Raw genomic sequence first — 20,530 nt, 5'->3', positions numbered from 1 at the left:
GAAAATTCTGGGAGCCTTGAAGAATGTGTGGAAGTCGAGAACATTATCTCGGAAAGCAAAAATGGGTATGTTTGAAGGAATAGTGGTTCCAACAATGTTGTATGGTTGCGAGGCGTGGGCTATGGATAGAGTTGTGCGCAGGAGGATGGATGTGCTGGAAATGAGATGTTTGAGGACAATGTGTGGTGTGAGGTGGTTTGATCGAGTAAGTAACGTAAGGGTAAGAGAGATGTGTGGAAATAAAAAGAGCGTGGTTGAGAGAGCAGAAGAAGGCGTTTTGAAATGGTTTGGGCACATGGAGAGAATGAGTGAGGAACGATTGACCAAGAGGATATATGTGTCGGAGGTGGAGGGAACGAGGAGAAGAGGGAGACCAAATTGGAGGTGGAAAGATGGAGAGAAAAAGATTTTGTGTGATCGGGGCCTGAACATGCAGGAGGGTGAAAGGAGGGCAAGGAATAGAGTGAATTGGATCGATGTGGTATACCGGGGTTGACGTGCTGTCAGTGGATTGAATCAAGGCATGTGAAGCGTCTGGGGTAAACCATGGAAAGCTGTGTAGGTATGTATATTTGCGTGTGTGGACGTATGTATATACATGTGTATGGGGGTGGGTTGGGCCATTTCTTTCGTCTGTTTCCTTGCGCTACCTCGCAAACGCGGGAGACAGCGACAAAGCAAAAAAAAAAAAAAAAAAAAATATATATATATATATATATATATATATATATATATATATATATATATATATATATATTATCCCTGGGGATAGGGGAGAAAGAATACTTCCCACGTATTCCCTGCGTGTCGTAGAAGGCGACTAAAAAGGAAGGGAGCGGGGGGCTGGGAATCCTTCCCTCTTCTTTTTTTCTTAAATTTTCCAAAATATATATATATATATATATATATATATATATATATATATATATATATATATATATATATATTTATATATAATGTGTGTGTGTGTGTGTGTGTGTGTGTGTGTGTGTGTGTGTGTGTGTGTGTGTACTTGTATTATCAACGTCAGGTTATCAACATAACATATAGCTTCTAGACTACCTATCTACCACAGATGCAATCCAGCGTCAGTCTCCCCAGCTATGATGGTGACGCCTCCCGACGTGTGTCCGTTTGTGGCGGGCTACACTGAGGCTCTGCCTCTAGAGAGGAAACACTGGACACAGACACAGCACGTCTCGTCATAGCCCTGGATGCACGAGTTCCTTGCTAACAAATAGATGGTCAGTTTCTAGCGTCGGGCAACGTTTCTATCAAAGTAACGCCTGTGACAGAGCTGCCGGAGTCCATGGTCCACAAGACGCTCTTTTGATGTCATGTTTTGTTGTGGAAGGAGGGAAGATGGCTGAGACGGAGACACGGACTGTCTGTCTCGATGTGACTTAACATCTTGATAGCATCAACGCTTAACAAGAAAGATGTAATGGAATTCTTGGAGCGAAGTGTGGCACATATTTATGGGAGAATGGGTTTCTTCTCGTCACTCTGTGAAGCCAGAAAATATCGTTTCACTAGATCCTGAAAGATACCGAAATATACTTTGCCAAACCAGGTCATATTAAAGTAGCACGTTGAGCGTGCGCCGCCAAGAGGGACATCCTGGGGAAGACGCTTCTCATAAAGTTGCCCCAGATATAAAGGCCAGCATAGTGGGGGAGGACAAAGCAGAAGAGGATGGAATAACCCGTGTGCTCCACCCTGGTCGTGTGTTCCTCCCTGGTCGTGTGTTCCTCCCTGGTCGTGTGTTCCTCCCTGGTCATGTGTTCCTCCCAGGTCGTGTGTTCCTCCATGGACATGTGTTCCTCCCTGGTCATGTGTTCCTCCCTGGTCATGTGTTCCTCTCTGGTCATGTGTTCCTCCCTGGTCATGTGTTCCTCCCTGGTCGTGTGTTCCTCCCTGGTCGTGTGTTCCTCCCTGGTCATGTGTTCCTCCCTGGCCATGTGTTCCTCCCTGGTCGTGTGTTCCTCCCTGGCATAACTGTAAAATGCATACTCCTGTTTGATAGTATTTTCTTTCCCCTACTGCAGCTAAATTTCCAGTGCTTTCCAGTTGAAGTGATGACTAGGGTTCTGGACGACAAACATCCACTGATTTCCTTTTGTTTGTATATCATACTAGGATTTCTGGACGAAAAGCATACACTAATTTCCTTTTGTATATAAGTGTAAAATGAATGTATAATTCATCACATAAAACCATAAAACTTCATGCACTTCATGAATGAAAGATTTTAGTACTGGAATGGGTTGTACATACACTTTTTTCTTATTTTACAACATTTCGTCTTGTGAGAATATTAAGGAACACGGTGAACTGGGTGTGGTCTTTCTCAACGCTGTTGTGTAATGAGAATGAGTTCAAGAACAGTAAGTCAGATATCTGGCTAAGTTCAACTGCTCTTTTTAAACTATGGAGACGCGACAGATGAGAAACATGGCAATTACTGATGCTTTCCGTGACATTTGTGTACTTCTGCTCTCATCCCCGCGTGTTCCCTGAGCACCAAACTCGGACTCTAGGATAAGAGGCAAGAGAGATGACATGTTGTTAGTGTGGGTTTCCACGGCAGTCCTGTGCCGCCTCTGATACTCCACAGCTCAGCTGCTTAAGGTCTTCATCTTTATCAGGAAACTGTTGAGGGCTGAGAGTGGGAAAGTGGGTCTGGTGCACCGTGCTCTCCCGGGAGAGGCTGCGGTTCCGCTTTGGAAGCTAATGTTTCCTGAGCTTGACTGGCGGGATTACGGCGAACCTCCCGTCACCAACTTAGTCAGGAAGAACTTGTGGTTTCTATTTGCTCTCCTGATACAATACAGAGGTGACGGCTCGAGCAGAATACTGGCAGAACTTTGCAGTTCACGACGCAATCGGCAAGTTTGTTTTCAATGCAAGTTTTCAGGAGGACTGCGATAAGCGAGGGGTTCAAGTCGTCTAGGAATTCAAAAATCTCTCCCAAGATCCCAAAGGCAATTGGTTACTACACAGCAAGGATTTCACTAAAGGACGTCTCTTGAATATAGCAAGAGACCTTTTGTTACCTCATATACTTCTCTGACACAGACACTCAAATATTTGTACGATGTTTCAGAACTTTGTTGTAAATGTACCAAATGAGATGAACATCTACTAAGAAACATAAGACATAATGCAATGAAACCAGAGCCTCCTGGCCACAACCAGGCTCTCTGTAGCTTCCTTTGATCACTTCTTGTACTTCATATAAATATATATATATATATATATATATATATATATATATATATATATATATATATATATATATATATATGTTTGAGGATATATGTATATGTCTGTGGTTTCATCGAGTAAGTAATGAAAGGGTAAGAGAGATGTGTAGTAATAAAAAGAGTGTGGTTTAGACACATGGAGAGAATGAGTGAGGAAAGATTGACAAAGAGGATACATGTGTCTAGGGTAGAGGGAAGAAGGAGAAGTGGGAGATGAAATTAGAGGTGGAATGATGGAGTGAATTTGAGCAATTGGGGCCTGAACATACAGGCGTGCAAGGAATAGAGTGAATTGGAACGATGTGGTATACCGGGGTCGACGTGCTTTCAATGGATTGAACCAGGGCATGAGAAGCGTCTAGGGTAAACCATGGAAAGGTCTATGGGGCCTGGGTGTGGGAAGGGAGCTGTGGTTTCGGTGCATTACACATGGAAGCTAGAGACTGAGTGTGAACGAATGTGGCCTTTTTTGTCTGCTCCTGGCGCTGCCTCGCAGTGTGTGTGTGTGTGTGTGTGTGTGTGGGCAGGGGGGATGCTATTTTCGTGTGTGGCGGGGTGGCGATGAGAATGGAAGAAGGCAAAAAGTATGCATATATGTATATGTCTTTGTACGTAGATGTATGTATACGTTGAAATGTATATGTATGCATATGTGCGTGTGTGGGTGTTTATGTATATACATGTGTATGCGGGTGGGTTGGACCATTCTTCGTCTGTTTTCTGGCGCTACTTCGCCAACACGGGAGACGGGGGTTAAGTATTATAAATGATAAGATAAAACATATATATATATATATATATATATATATATATATATATATATATAATTACCATAAACCTATTATCTATAAAAAGTCCTGGTCTTACTGAGGGCCTTTTTAAAGGCACCTGCAGCCCAAAGTGCGTCATTTCCAGTAGCAGGAAAATGTAGAATCCTCTGGAATGAAAAGTTTTTCGACAAAACTGTATTCCCAAAGAGACAGCCTCGGCAAAGCTGACTTCCCTCGCGGCGTAAACCCTTGCAGGAGACGCCCAACAACGCTTTACACACACACACACACACACACACACACACACACACGCGCGCGCGCGCAAGTATATATGCTATTCTGTGTGTGGCGGGGTGGCAACAGAAATGGATGAAGGCAGCAAGTATGGATATGTACATGCGTATATATGTATATATATATATATATATATATATATATATATATATATATATATATATATATATATATATATTTTTTTTTTTTTTTTTTTTTTTTCTATACATTGTCGCTGTCTCCCGCGTTTGCGAGGTAGCGCAAGGAAACAGACGAAAGAAACAGACGAAAGAAATGGCCCAACCCCCCCCATACACATGTACATACACACGTCCACACACACAAATATACATACCTACACAGCTTTCCATGGTTTACCCCGGACGCTTCACATGCCTTGATTCAATCCACTGACAGCACGTCAACCCCTGTATACCACATCGCTCCAATTCACTCTATTCCTTGCCCTCCTTTCACCCTCCTGCATGTTCAGGCCCCGATCACACAAAATCTTTTTCACTCCATCTTTCCACCTCCAATTTGGTCTCCCTCTTCTCCTCGTTCCCTCCACCTCCGACACATATATCCTCTTGGTCAATCTTTCCTCACTCATTCTCTCCATGTGCCCAAACCATTTTAAAACACCCTCTTCTGCTCTCTCAACCACGCTCTTTTTATTTCCACACATCTCTCTTACCCTTACGTTACTTACTCGATCAAACCACCTCACACCACACATTGTCCTCAAACATCTCATTTCCAGCACATCCATCCTCCTGCGCACAACTCTATCCATAGCCCACGCCTCGCAACCATACAACATTGTTGGAACTACTATTCCTTCAAACATACCCATTTTTGCTTTCCGGGATAATGTTCTCGACTTCCACACATTTTTCAACGTATATATATATATATATACGTATATATATATATATATATACGTTGAAATGTGTATGCATACCTATGTATACGTTGAAATCTGTATGAATGTATATGCGCGGGTGTGTGTGTTTTTGAACATACATGTGTATGGGGGTGGGTTGGGCCATTCCTCGTCTGTTTCCTTGCGCTACTTCGCTAACGCGGAAGACGGCGGTTAAGTTTTTTTTTTTTTTTTTTTTTTATACTTTGTCGCTGTCTCCCGCGTTTGCGAGGTAGCGCAAGGAAACAGACGAAAGAAATGGCCCAACCCTCCCCATACACATGTACATACACACGTCCACACACGCAAATATACATACCTACACAGCTTTCCATGGTTTACCCCGGACGCTTCACATGCCTTGATTCAATCCACTGACAGCACGTCAACCCCTGTATACCACATCGCTCCAATTCACTCTATTCCTTGCCCTCCTTTCACCCTCCTGCATGTTCAGGCCCCGATCACACAAAATCCTTTTCACTCCATCTTTCCACCTCCAATTTGGTCTCCCTCTTCTCCTCGTTCCCTCCACCTCCGACACATATATCCTCTTGGTCAATCTTTCCTCACTCATTCTCTCCATGTGCCCAAACCATTTCAAAACACCCTCTTCTGCTCTCTCAACCACGCTCTTTTTATTTCCACACATCTCTCTTACCCTTACGTTACTTACTCGATCAAACCACCTCACACCACACATTGTCCTCAAACATCTCATTTCCAGCACATCCATCCTCCTGCGCACAACTCTATCCATAGCCCACGCCTCGCAACCATACAACATTGTTGGAACTACTATTCCTTCAAACATACCCATTTTTGCTTTCCGGGATAATGTTCTCGACTTCCACACATTTTTCAAGGCTCCCAAAATTTTCGCCCCCTCCCCCACCCTATGATCCACTTCCGCTTCCATGGTTCCATCCGCTGCCAGATCCACTCCCAGATATCTAAAACACTTCACTTCCTCCAGTTTTTCTCCATTCAAACTCACCTCCCAATTCACTTGACCCTCAACCCTACTGTACCTAATAACCTTGCTCTTATTCACATTTACTCTTAACTTTCTTCTTCCACACACTTTACCAAACTCAGTCACCAGCTTCTGCAGTTTCTCACATGAATCAGCCACCAGCGCTGTATCATCAGCGAACAACAACTGACTCACTTCCCAAGCTCTCTCATCCCCAACAGACCTCATACTTGCCCCTCTTTCCAAAACTCTTGCACCCACCTCCCTAACAACCCCATCCATAAACAAATTAAACAACCATGGAGACATCACACACCCCTGCCGCAAACCTACATTCACTGAGAACCAATCACCTTCCTCTCCTCCCACACGTACACATGCCTTACATCCTCGACAAAAACTTTTCACTGCTTCTAACAACTTTCCTCCCACACCATATATTCTTAATACCTTCCACAGAGCATCTCTATCAACTCTATCATATGCCTTCTCCAGATCCATAAATGCTACATACAAATCCATTTGCTTTTCTAAGTATTTCTCACATACATTCTTCAAAGCAAACACCTGATCCACACATCCTCTACCACTTCTGAAACCACACTGCTCCTCCCCAATCTGATGCTCTGTACATGCCCTCACCCTCTCAGTCAATACCCTCCCATATAATTTACCAGGAATACTCAACAAACTTATACCTCTGTAATTTGAGCACTCACTCCTATCCCCTTTGCCTTTGTACAATGGCACTATGCACGCATTCCGCCAATCCTCAGGCACCTCACCATGAGTCATACATACATTAAATAACCTCACCAACCAGTCAACAATACAGTCATCCCCTTTTTTAATAAATTCCACTGCAATACCATCCAAACCCGCTGCCTTGCCGGCTTTCATCTTCCGCAAAGCTTTCACTACCTCTTCTCTGTTTACCAAATCATTTTCCCTAACCCTCTCACTTTGCACACCACCTCGACCAAAACACCCTATATATATATATATATATATATATATATATATAGTTCTGTGGGGCCTGGATGTGGAAAGGGAGCTGTGGTTTCGGTGCATTATTACAAGACAGCTAGAGACTGAGTGTGAACGAATGGGACCTTTGTTGTCTTTTCCTAGCGCTACCTCACACACATGAGGGGGGAGGGGGCTGTTATTCCATGTGTGGCGAGGTGGCGATGGGAATAAATAAAGGCAGACAGTATGAATTATGTATTTGTGCATATATGTATATGTCTATGTGTGTATATATATGTGCACAATGAGATGCATAGGTATGTATATTTGCGTGTGTGTACGTGTATGTATATACATGTGTATGTGGGTGGGTTGGGCCATTATTTCGTCTGTTTCCTTGCGCTACCTCGCTAACGCAGGAGACAGCGACAAAGCAAAATAAATAAAATAAATAAATAAATAAATATATATGATACAGCGCTGGTGGCTGATTCGGGTCAGAAACTACAGAAGTTGGTGACTGACTTTGGTAAAGTGTGTGAAAGAAGAAAGCTGAGAGTAAATGTGATTAAAAGCAAGGTTATTAGATTCAGCAGGGTTGAGGGACAAGTAAATTGGGAGGTAAGTTTGAATGGAGAAAAACTGGAGGAAGTGAAGTGTTCTAGGCATCTGGGAGTAGATTTGGCAGCGGATGGAATCATGGAAGCGGAAGTGAGTCACAGGGTGGGGAGGGGGCAAAGGTTCTGGAAGCGTCGAAAAATGTGTGGAAGGCGAAAACATTATCTCGGAGAGCAAAAATGGGTATGTTTGAAGGAATGGTAGTTCCAACAATGTTATATGGTTGTGAGGCATTGGCGATAGAAAGGGTTGTGCGGAGGGTGGATGTGTTGGAAATGAGATGTTTGAGGACAATATGTGGTGTAAGGTGGTTTGATCGGGTAAGTGATGAAAGGGTAAGAGAGATGTGTGGTAATAAAAAGAGTGTGATTGAGAGAGCAGAAGAGGGTGTATTAAATGGTTTGGTTACATGGAGAGAATGAGTGAGGAAAGATTGACCAAGAGGATATATGTGTCAGAGGTGGAGGAAACGAGAGAAGTCGGAGACCAAATTGGAGGTGGAAGGATGGAGTGAAAAAGATCTTGAGCGATCGAGGCTTGACCGTTCAATAAAGGAGGGTGAAAGGCGTGCAAGGAATAGAGTGAATTGGAACAATGTTGTATACCAGGGTCGACGTGCTGTCAACGGATTGAACCAGGGCATGTGAAGCGTCTGGGGTAAACCATGGAAGGTTTTGTGGGGCCTGGATGTGGAAAGGGAGCTGTGGTTTCGGTGCATTATACATGACAGCTAGAGACTGAGTGTGAACGAATGTGGCCTTAGTTGTCGTTTCCTGTCGCTACCTCACGCGCACGCGAGGGGAGGGGGGGAGGTGTCATTTCCATGTGTGGCGTGGCGGCAGGAATGGATGAAGGCAGCATGTATGAATATGTACATGTATATGTATGTATACGTTGAAATGTATAGGTATGTATGTGTGCATGTGTGGTCATTTATGTATATACATGTGTATGTGGGTGGGTTGGGCCATTCTTTCGTCTGTTTCCTTGCACTACCTCGCTAACGCGGGAGACAGCGTCAAGGTATAATGAACATTAAATAAAATATATATGTAAATAAAGTGCGTAAGACAAGGGAATCAATGGGAACTTCAGTGAAGGGGGCTAATGGGGAGCTGATAACAAGTAGTGATGATGTGAAAAGGAGATAGAGTGAGTATCTCGAAAGTTTGTTGAATATGTTTGATGATAGAGTGGCAGATATAGGGTGTTTTGGTCGAGGTGGTATGCAAAGTGAGAGGGTTAGGGAGAATGATTTGGTAAACAGAGAAGAGGTAGTAAAAGCTTTGCGGAAGATGAAAGCCGGCAAGGCAGCAGGTTTGGATGGTATTGCAGTGGAATTTATTAAAAAAGCGGGTGACTATATTGTTGACTGGTTGGTGAGGTTATTTATCTAATGTATATATGACTCATGGTGAGGTGCCTGAGGATTGGCGGAATGCTTGCATAGTGCCATTCTACAAAAGCAAAGGGGATAAAAGTGAGTGCTCAAATTACAGAGGTATAAGTTTGTTGAGTATTCCTGGGAAATTATATCGGACGGTATTGATTGAGAGAGTGAAGGCATGTACAGAGCATCAGATTGGGGAAGAGCAGTGTGGTTTCAGAAGTGGGAGAGGATGTGTGGATCAGGTGTTTGCTTTGAAGAATGTATGTGAGAAATACTTAGAAAAGCAAATGGATTTTTATGTAGCATTTATGGATCTGGAGAAGGCATAAGGCAGAGTTGACAGAGATGCTCTGTGGAAGGGATTAAGAATATATGGTGTGGGGGGCAAGTTGTTAGAAGCAGTGAAAAGTTTTTATCGAGGATGTAAGGCATGTGCACGTGTAGAAGAGAGGAAAGTGATTGGTTCTCAGTGAATGTTGGTTTGCAGCAGGGGTGTGTGATGTCTCCATGGTTGTTTAATTTGTTTATGGATGGGGTTGTTAGGGAGGTGAATGCAAGAGTTTTGGAAAGAGGGGCAAGTATGCAGTCTGTTGTGGATGAGAGAGCTTAGGAAGTGAGTCAGTTGTTGTTCGCTGATGATACAGCGCTGGTGGCTGATTCATGTGAGAAACTGCAGAAGCTGGTGACTGAGTTTGGTAAAGTGTGTGAAAGAAGAAAGCTGAGAGTAAATGTGAATAGGAGCAAGGTTATTATGTACAGTAGGGTTGAGGGACAAGTCAATTGAGAGGTAAGTTTGAATGGAGAAAAACTGGAGGAGGTGAAGTGTTTTAGATATCTGGAAGTGGATATGGCAGCGGATGGAACCATAGAAGCGGAAGTGAATCATAGGGTGGGGGAGGGGGCGAAAGTTATGGGAGCGTTCAAGAATGTGTGGAAGTCGAGAACATTATCTCGGAAAGCAAAATAGGGTATGTTTGAAGGAATAGTGGTTCCAACAATGTTATATGGTTGCGAGTTATGCGGAGGAGGGTGGATGTGTTGGAAATGAGATGTTTGAGGACAATGTGTGGTCTGATGTACGGTAATAAAAAAAATGTGGTTGAGAGAGCAGAAGAGGGTGTTTTGAAATGGTTTGGTCACATGGAGAGAATGAGTGAGGAAAGATTGACCAAGAGGATATATGTAGCAGAGGTGGAGGGAACGAGGAGAAGTGGGAGACCAAATTGGAAGTGGAAAGATGGAGAGAAAAAGATTTTGAGTGATCGGGGCCTGAACATGCAGGAGGGTGAAAGGCGTGCAAGGAATAGAGTGAATTGGAACGATGTGGTATACCGGGGTCGACGTGCTGTCAATGGATTGAACCAGGGCGTGTGAAGCGTCTGGGGTAAACCATGGAAAGTTCTGTGGGGCCTGGATGTGGAAAGGGAGCTGTGGTTTCAGTGCTTTATACATGACAGCTAGAGACTGAGTGTGAACGAATGTGGCCTTTGTTGTCTTTTCCTAGCGCTACCTCACGCACATGTGGGGGGAAGGGGTTGTTATTTCATGTGTGGCGGGGTGGCGATGGGAATGAATAAAGGCAGACAGTATGAATTATGTACATGTGCATAATGTACATGGCTGTGTGCGTATATATATGTATAAGTTGAGATGTATAGGTATGTATATTTGCGTGTGTGGACGTGTAGGTATATACATGTGTATGTGGGTGGGTTGGGACATTCTTTCGTCTGTTTCCTTGCGCTAACCCGCTAACGCGGGAGACAGTGACAAAGCAAAATAAATATCTGTACATATATATATATATATGGAGGAAGTGAAGTGTTTTAGATATCTGGGAGTGGATCTGGCAGCGGATGGAACCATGGAAGCGGAAGTGGATCATAGGGTGGGGGAGGGGGCGAAAATCTGGGGGCCTTGAAGAATGTGTGGAAGTCGAGAACATTATCTCGGAAAGCAAAAATGGGTATGTTTGAAGGAATAGTGGTTCCAACAATGTTGTATGGTTGCGAGGCGTGGGCTATGGATAGAGTTGTGCGCAGGAGGATGGATGTGCTGGAAATGAGATGTTTGAGGACAATGTGTGGTGTGAGGTGGTTTGATCGAGTGAGTAACGTAAGGGTAAGAGAGATGTGTGGAAATAAAAAGAGCGTGGTTGAGAGAGCAGAGGAGGGTGTTTTGAAGTGGTTTGGGCACATGGAGAGGATGAGTGAGGAAAGATTGACCAAGAGGATATATGTGTCGGAGGTGGAGGGAACAAGGAGAAGAGGGAGACCAAATTGGAGGTGGAAAGATGGAGTGAAAAAGATTTTGTGTGATCGGGGCCTGAACATGCAGGAGGGTGAAAGGAGGGCAAGGAATAGAGTGAATTGGAGCGATGTGGTATACCGGGGTTGACGTGCTGTCAGTGGATTGAAGCAGGGCATGTGAAGCGTCTGGGGTAAAGCATGGAAAGCTGTGTAGGTATGTATATTTGCGTGTGTGGACGTATGTATATACATGTGTATGGGTGGGGGGGGGGGGGTTGGGCCATTTCTTTCGTCTGTTTCCTTGCGCTACCTCGCAAACGCGGGAGACAGCGACAAAGTATAAAAAAAAATATATATATATATATATATATATATATATATATATATATATATATATATATAGAGAGAGAGAGAGAGAGAGAGAGAGAGAGAGAGAGAGTAACAGACAAGTTGATAGACAGGCAGATAGAGAGATAACACTAGAGGTTGGTGGCATCTGCTTTCTTGATATAGTTGCCACATTAACTATATATTCTTTCTCAAACACGTTCACTTCTTAACTCAATCACAAAACTATAAGGTAAGACAACCTAGCAGCAAGTAGAGAAAAGTAAGACTGGGTTATTACGGTCATAACATGTTATAACAAATGTAGCGGCATGGGATGGCTGAGGTCACCATAGCTATCCGCACAACGAGGGTCATCGCACTTTAGTTTGTATCACTTTCCTGAAACTATAGATACCTTCAAAATTCGTTTAAAAAAATAAATAAATTCAGTTATACTCAGAGAAAAGCGCCAGAAATAAAGTGTATAAACGACAGCGGTAACGGGGACACCAGAAGTTAAATGTGCAGCAGCGGGGAGTCGGTGATAACTTAAAAACCTGCTGAGCGGAATTACATTTTCTTGTCAAGTTAAACTCATTTTTTGTTTTCTAGCCAGACAACCTAGTCGCTGGGCCAATCAGGCCTCCTGTTGTCTGTCTTTCTCATGTAAATTCATGTGTCAGAGTCGCTCAAAAGCCTCCAAGAGCGTCTGTGGCATGGACAGAACGCTACCACACAAACGAAATTTGTCAAAAAATAAAAAAAGACTTCCTCAAAACCCATCCCACAGCTGATCACCTTGCGTAAACTATGTCTTGCTGGGCAATGCGCACACATACATAAGCAGCCCGTGCGCATGCGCATTTGTTTCATAATCATTTACAACAAGTCATGAATTTCGCTCGCTACCCGATGTGACCAGGTAGATTTAAACAGTTATAACAGATCATCTTTTCCTAAGAAAGAATAAATGGAATTTGTTAGGGGAGGGAAAACTATACTGGAATAATGAATGATGATATACCCTTATATCATGGGAGTCCAATGGACTTCGAGGAATATATGAAACAAAAGAATACATACGTATGACTAAACTCACCCACACACAGACCTCTTAGAAGACTTTGGCCCTCTTATGCAAAGACTCTGATGATGTAACTTCACTCTATGTTGTCTTCAACTTAGGCCATCCACAGACCAGACAAGCAGCGGCCCAAGTTTCATACACCAAACTCCTGCTTAATTATGTACACAGGATCGAAGATATATACATTACCTTCAGCGGGTTAAATTTTTTTTTTCTCTCTCTCTTCTTTTGCATGCAATTATCGGGGAAAGTTTAGAATGGATGATAATTTAACAGTAATCTAGAAAGTGGAGTCGTTCCAGACCCAGCTGTTGAATTTATCGTAATTTACGATCCAACTTTGCTGCTTGGATAGGAACGAATAGACTAAACACACTTATTTGTAACCCAGAGTGTCTCTACCGCAAGCTTGCCGGGTATCAAAGTTGTGTTATGTGGGGTGAAGGAGGTGTAGTGTGCTATGTTGTGTGTTATGTGGGGGGGAGGGGAGAGAAGTTCAGTGTGTTATGATAAGTGTTATGTGGGGAAAGGAAAGTGCAGGGAGTTACGGTGTGTGTTATGGAGGGAGAGACAAGTGAAGAGTGATATAATGTGTTTAAAAGGGGGTTACAGGGGAGTGTAGGGAGCTATGTAATGTGATCTGAGGTAAGGGAGGTGTAGTGTGTTTTGTCTTGTATTATGTTGGGGCGATGGAAAGAACAGGGTGTTATATAGTGTGTTATGCGAGGGAGGAGAGATGAGGGTGTGATGGAGAGTATCAGTGAGGAGAGGGAATTGTTTAACGTTTTATATAATGTGCTGCAGGATGAGGGAGTGCAGGAGACTGTACGAGCAAAAAAGGGATTTTCGTGTTTTATATGAAAAGATGGGAGGAGCAGAGGTTTATCTTAGGAGAAGGAGTCAAAATGAGATAAAATTCTTGTTCTATGGTAGAATATACACCAGTTGTGTTATATATTAAATACTGGCGAATAAATAGTAATAGGTATGAAGTGTTACACACTGTGTATTGTGAGGAAATGAAGGTTTAATGTCAGGTGCTCTGCTTATCAAGAAGAGGGAAAAGCACTTGCTAAATCCTCCCAATATCTTGTAATCAAAGCTTAGCTCTTGGTAGTCCCACCACCACAGCACAGCTTCCTGCCCAAGTGCTCCACCCACAGCATCACCAGTACGGTATGTCCCCTCACAGTACCGTCAGACACGCACCACAGCAATCATTCTTTTCTCCAGTATGCCTTCCACAGAATGTTCAGCACAGCTTTTCTCTCCACAGCGGTGAGCGCATCAGACGGAGTGACGGACGAGGTGACCACAGCCGGGGAGGATGTAACCGGAGACCCGTTCTCCCTTCATAAACCCCTCATGGGTCTTGAACACGCCCCAAGCCCACTGGAGGTGCACCAGGTCTCCTCCCCAGGTAAGGTGTCAGCCACCGAGCCTTATATTGACCCCGCCACGCCGCTCAAGGTCCGCGCTTACGCAGGCACCAATGCCTTCATCCCCTGCATCGTCAACAACCTCGGCCAGCGCTCGGTGAGTGTCCTAGAGAGAGAGAGAGAGAGAGAGAGAGAGAGAGAGAGAGAGAGAGAGAGAGAGAGAGAGAGAGAGAGAGAGAGAGAGAGTTATCCATTTACATATACACAGACCCCAACAGACTCCATGGTCCCAGCGAGGTGGTCTTTCCTTAACGATACTGAATAAAGATATATTGCCCTTAAAAGCAGTAAACGAAAAAGATCGCAAAGCAAAGACTCTCTACCACCCTCCACTCCTTCCGACAAGACGCCTTACGGGAAATAAGTAGAAGAAATACCTTGCACGACTAAATCGTCTGAAGACAACTTTTTCGGGGGGACAAAGTCAGAGATAGAGTGGCTGTGAATATAGCATGCATTCCTTCACCAAAGACATGCATCCCTCCATGTATGTATAAATATAGAAGACAATAATAGAGATAAACTTTCACCTCCAGCCACGCAATTTACATCTATGATACTTCTCATGGAGAAGGATCATACAATAAATCCTTCTTGTTGTCTTAAAGCAGGCTATATAGATTAATCATGTTCATACGTTATCGCAGTATCGCCAAGGAGAGATCAATGACAGAGTAGATAGTATAATATACCACTACGTTATAATGATTCGTTAACGAATTATTCAATACCAAAGAGTGACAGGTAATCAAGAACATACTATATATGTTGCTCCGATCAACACATTCTGGGAGCTTGTTTCAGGCGTTGATAATATATTTCGAGGAATCAAGATTAAATCGGTGATCTCTTTTTAATCTATTCTCTCTCATTGGAAGCACTAGTGCGAGAGTAAAGAAGTTTTCTGTATCGACATTGTTGATGATTTAAGTATTCTGAAGCATTTTATTCACCTGTTTCGAAGCCACCTCTTGGTTAGATAGAACAAATATAAATCTTTCAGTATGTACTTACATGACATCTTCCGAAAGGAGTGACTCAGTTTAGTTGCATATTCGAGGTGGGTTCTAATTAGAATGAAGTATAGTGTCAAAACCACATCCTTGCTTTTGTACGTAAAGTTTCTGTCAGTCAATCCTATTATTCTATTTGCTCTCCTGGCTGCTTCGTTATAGTACTCGGAAGGTTTTAGAGTTGCTCGAGGAGACAATTCCTACATCCCTAACACAAGGAGTGCCCTTAACCACGTGAACTATCAGTTCATAATAAAAAGAAATTGTTGAGTTTCGCACTTGCAACAACTGATATTAACAGTACATGGCATTTGACATTTTAGATACTTCGACTATTTCATCTTAATATTCTTATAATTTTTGCTGATCTCCTTCATTTAATATGGCACTGGCGATCTTCTGTGTCATCTGCAACTTTAAACACTAACTTAATCAGCTTAACATCAATGTTAAAAACATCAATGACGAGAAGTAAAGGCCCCAAGACAGATCCCTGGGGGAGCCCACTAGTCACGGGTGACAATAGATTCCACGTTCATGACGACATTTTGATTCCATTATGTAAGCTAAGCTTCTATCCAGCTTCCTAGGCAACCAGTGATGCCATAAGCCCTAACTTTGCCAATCAACTTATCGTGTGGAACGTTGTCGAATGCTTTTTAAAGTCAAGAAAGATAACATCTATTGCTTTAGTATTGTAGGTACTGAATATCATTTGATAAAATTCAAGGATTATCTGATATGATCTGTGGTATCTAAATGCATGCTGTGTATTATTAGTCAGGCTGCATTATTCACGATAAGCTGCGATCTCTGATAATCGACTCTAGAAGTTATCACATAGTTGATGTGGGGCTAATAGGACGGTAATGGCTAGGCAATGCACGGCTTCCTCTTTTGGACCTAGGGGTAAAGTCAGCTCCAGTACCTCCTCTGAATCTTCATCAGTCTCCAGTATTTGGTGAGTAACTCGACGGATAGAAAACGTTTAACCTCACCCAAGACACATACATCGAGACGACAACGGCTAAACTTTCGCCACCGTTGCAATCTTTGCGGCAACATCCATCTACCCAACGAATCAGGGTCGAGCTACCGCCAAGTTTAACAACCAGATGCCGTCATCTATCTATTGATAGGCCGGCCAATGAGGTGCCAGCAACAGAGCAACTTTTAGTGAGATACATAGTACCCGGCGTGTGCCTGGAGGAGGGGTGGGTAGAGGTGGGTCATTTAGCCTCCGTCTTACAGACCTCTCACATACATTGTTCACCAGCAACTCAACACCACTATCGTCTCAGATCTTCCGTTTTCTACACGATTCAGCTTCTCCCTCCAGTATATCAGCTGGGGGAGGATCTCACCTCCGTCACTCACTCTGTTTGTTAGATCACCGAAGCGTGAAGGTTTACTTGTAAAAGAGACGCCTTCTACAGTCTTGTGAGGGATGTGACAACACAGGAAAGGAACAGACCTTGAGGTTGCGATGATGACATACGTACAGTATGATGAAAAATCGAGAAATAATACGAGAGAGATGGCAAGCCTTTTATGTAACTGCACAACGATTTTCCTATCTCAAAAACTGCAGAATACAATTGAATATCAAAGTATCGAGGCTTGTGATGAAGACGTGTTGAACTTTTAAAACCTTTGCTAATGGAGTTTCTTTTCCTATCTGACGTAGTTACGTATACACTGTGGCAACCGTTCAGCACAGGTGCTTCTAGGTAGTCGATGTAGGCTGGTAATGTCCGCGCCTGTTCAATGGTTCCTATGCCACAAACAGGCGTCTTGGATTTCATCAGGACTGCGATGTATTTGTCTTAGATATTTCAGTCACTGCTACCTTTCTTTTACTCCTATAGAAAAAAAAATTTTCCTTACCACAAATTTCAATATAAATACCGTACTTTTTGCATCAACTGTCCACAAAAACAAAAATGTGGTGGGAGATATTGTGGAGCATTCGTAAAAACGGATTACTTTTTTTTACAAAGTGAAAACGTATCATTTTGAAAAGACTTTCAGTAAACTGAAAACCAGTCATGATGACCAGGAAAACAAAACTAATTCGCTAATATATATATATATATATATATATATATATATATATATATATATATATATATATATATATATATATATATATTCGGATAACAGTGAAATCGTTACGAACTATTGAAGACGCAGAGGTAAATTTAAAAGGTCACAAGACAAAGAAAACGTAAACATAAATTGCCATAAATGTTGAAAATAACCCCAAGGAATTCCTCAAATATCAGAAGCAAAGAAATAACACAAAAGACCACTAATAGGACCCAAAATAACCGAACGTGGAGCAGCGACTAATGACGACAAGGGAATGGCCTTCATGTTAAGTAAGTCTATCCTTCAACTCTGTGTATACAGTCGAAGAAGAATACATGCCAACCTCAACCGCAAAGAAATATGTCGAGGTTTGACGACAAAATGAAAGGTAACGTAAAGTAGAAGTTATAAAGCATTACAATAATTATAACATATTAACACCCCCCAAAAAAATCGACTGACGCTAATAACTTAAGTCTTATGAATTTTGAAGGTCTGACGATAAGAGACATTTGCAAAAGGTAAGGTTCCTAAAGACTGGAAATTGGCAAATGTCGTTGTTGTATATATATATATATATATATATATATATATATATATATATATATATATATATATATATATATATGACATGAGAAACGTTTCTTGAGTTAAAGCCCAATTTTTCTCACGGCAGTTCTAGGCTGAAAGATAGAAAATTGATGAGACAAAAAAAATGACATTTCTAGATCGCAAAATCTCAGACAACCAGTTTAACAAAACTGTAATAATTCTTTCATATGTCAGGTGGGACTCGTAAATACCTCTGATGTACTAATCCTAGAATTGCACACGGCATTTGATTAAGTACCACACAAGCGACTGCTGCGTACGTAGATTCACTTGAAGAGGACGAACTACGTGCATGGACAAGTGGCTGGCTCACAGACTGAAGGTAAATCGTTGTTTCAAACGACAAAGCTTTGGACTAGCGGAACGTGACGCCAGGTGCGCTTCTTGGCTTCATTCCTTTTCATAATATAAATTAATGATCTAGAGCTGGGTCTCATACCTAAGATCCTAATATACTATACCTAAGATCCTAATATACTATAATATATTAACATACTTTCATTCTGTGCTGTTAAGCTCCACGCAGGCTTACTTCAAGAATGCATGATAATTCTCCCATTCCCCCTTTTTTTTGGCCGGGTGTTGTTGTTAAATGGAATGGAAGGATGGAAGACAACCTTCATATTGACTTACCTTTGCTTCATCCAATTAGAACAGAAACAGGATTACGTAGCGTTGACACCATAAAAGATAACAGATACCGGTCAAAGGTCTTTCGCTGTGTGTTTTTCACCTACACTCCCATACACCAATTACCACCTGCTCACCTATATCTTCCATGTCACACAGGTGTTGAAAGTGATTCAACAGTTCATTACACTTCTCCACACCTGCACACTTACACCTGCCTCCCACAGAGGTATGGTGCGTACGTCATCTGTTCAGTACACGTGCACACTTACACCTGCCTCCCACAGAGGTATGGTGCGTACGTCATCTGTTCAGTACACCTGCACATTTACACCTGCTTCCCACAGAGGTATGGTGCATACGTCATCTGCTCAGTACACCTGCACACTTGCACCTGCCTCCCACAGACGTAAGGTGCGTACGTCATCTGTTCAGTACACGTGCACACTTACACCTGCCTCCCACAAAGGTATGGGGCGTACGTCATCTGTTCAGTACACGTGCATACTTACACCTGCCTCCCACAGAGGTATGGGGCGTACGTCATCTGTTCAGTACACGTGCACACTTACACCTGCCTCCCACAAAGGTATGGTGCGTACGTCATCTGTTCAGTACACCTGCACACCTACACCTGCCTCCCATAGAGGTATGGTGCGTGCGTCATCTGTTCAGTACACCTGCTCACCTACACCTGCCTGCCCCACACAGGTGTCATGGGTGCGTCACATGGACATCCACGTGCTGACGGTGGGTCGCTTCACCTTCACCAACGACGACAGGTTTGAGGTTCACCACGACGACGGCAGCAACGAGTGGGTCCTCAAGCTCAGGTGGGTCCATCCTCCTTGTTCAGGTACAACTGCTGCCTCACCTTGTTCAGGTACAACTGTTGCTTCACCTTGTTCAGGTACAACTGTTGCTTCACCTTGTTCAGGTACAACTGTTGCTTCACCTTGTTCAGGTACAACTGTTGCTTCACCTTGTTCAGGTACAACTGTTGCCTCACCTTGTTCAGGTACAACTGTTGCCTCACCTTGTTCAGGTACAACTGCTGCCTCACCTTGTTCAGGTACAACTGTTGCCTCACCTTGTTCAGGTACAACTGCTGCCTCACCTTGTTCAGGTACAACTGCTGCCTCACCTTGTTCAGGTACAACTGTTGCTTCACCTTGTTCAGGTACAACTGTTGCTTCACCTTGTTCAGGTACAACTGTTGCTTCACCTTGTTCAGGTACAACTGTTGCTTCACCTTGTTCAGGTACAACTGTTGCTTCACCTTGTTCAGGTACAACTGTTGCTTCACCTTGTTCAGGTACAACTGTTGCTTCACCTTGTTCAGGTACAACTGTTGCTTCACCTTGTTCAGGCACAACTGTTGCTTCACCTTGTTCAGGTACAACTGTTGCTTCACCTTGTTCAGGTACAACTGTTGCTTCACCTTGTTCAGGTACAACTGTTGCTTCACCTTGTTCAGGTACAACTGCTTGCCTCACCTTGTTCAGGTACAACTGTTGCCTCACCTTGTTCAGGTACAACTGCTGCTTCACCTTGTTCAGGTACAACTGCTGCTTCACCTTGTTCAGGTACAACTGTTGCTTCACCTTGTTCAGGTACAACTGTTGCATCACCTTGTTCAGGTACAACTGTTGCTTCACCTTGTTCAGGTACAACTGCTGCTTCACCTTGTTCAGGTACAACTGTTGCTTCACCTTGTTCAGGTACAACTGCTGCCTCACCTTGTTCAGGTACAACTGCTGCTTCACCTTGTTCAGGTACAACTGCTGCCTCACCTTGTTCAGGTACAACTGTTGCTTCACCTTGTTCAGGTACAACTGTTGCTTCACCTTGTTCAGGTACAACTGTTGCTTCACCTTGTTCAGGTACAACTG

The 20,530-nt window shown here is 43.1% G+C and overlaps 1 protein-coding gene and 1 long non-coding RNA gene across 4 annotated transcripts in view; one reads left to right on the top strand and one right to left on the bottom strand.

Annotated features, from left to right (window-relative positions):
• LOC139755502 (uncharacterized) overlaps positions 1-20,530 on the bottom strand; it is a 1,033,757-nt gene that overhangs the window by 902,519 nt on the left and 110,708 nt on the right. The window lies entirely within an intron of this gene.
• LOC139755501 (zwei Ig domain protein zig-8-like) overlaps positions 1-20,530 on the top strand; it is a 181,206-nt gene that overhangs the window by 120,952 nt on the left and 39,724 nt on the right. For all 3 annotated transcript variants that reach the window (XR_011714111.1, XR_011714112.1, XM_071673853.1), the window contains exons 3-4: positions 14,130-14,389; positions 19,350-19,471. Coding sequence is in view for 1 of the 3 variants with exons in the window: in XM_071673853.1 (XP_071529954.1) it covers positions 14,130-14,389; positions 19,350-19,471 (382 nt within the window). In the remaining 2 variants the exon portion in view is untranslated. The remainder of the gene's footprint in view (positions 1-14,129; positions 14,390-19,349; positions 19,472-20,530) is intronic.

This window comes from Panulirus ornatus, chromosome 19 (genome assembly GCF_036320965.1).
Source record: "Panulirus ornatus isolate Po-2019 chromosome 19, ASM3632096v1, whole genome shotgun sequence".
In the NCBI taxonomy this organism is placed as follows: domain Eukaryota; kingdom Metazoa; phylum Arthropoda; class Malacostraca; order Decapoda; family Palinuridae; genus Panulirus; species Panulirus ornatus.
This window is presented reverse-complemented; position numbering and strand designations above follow the sequence as displayed.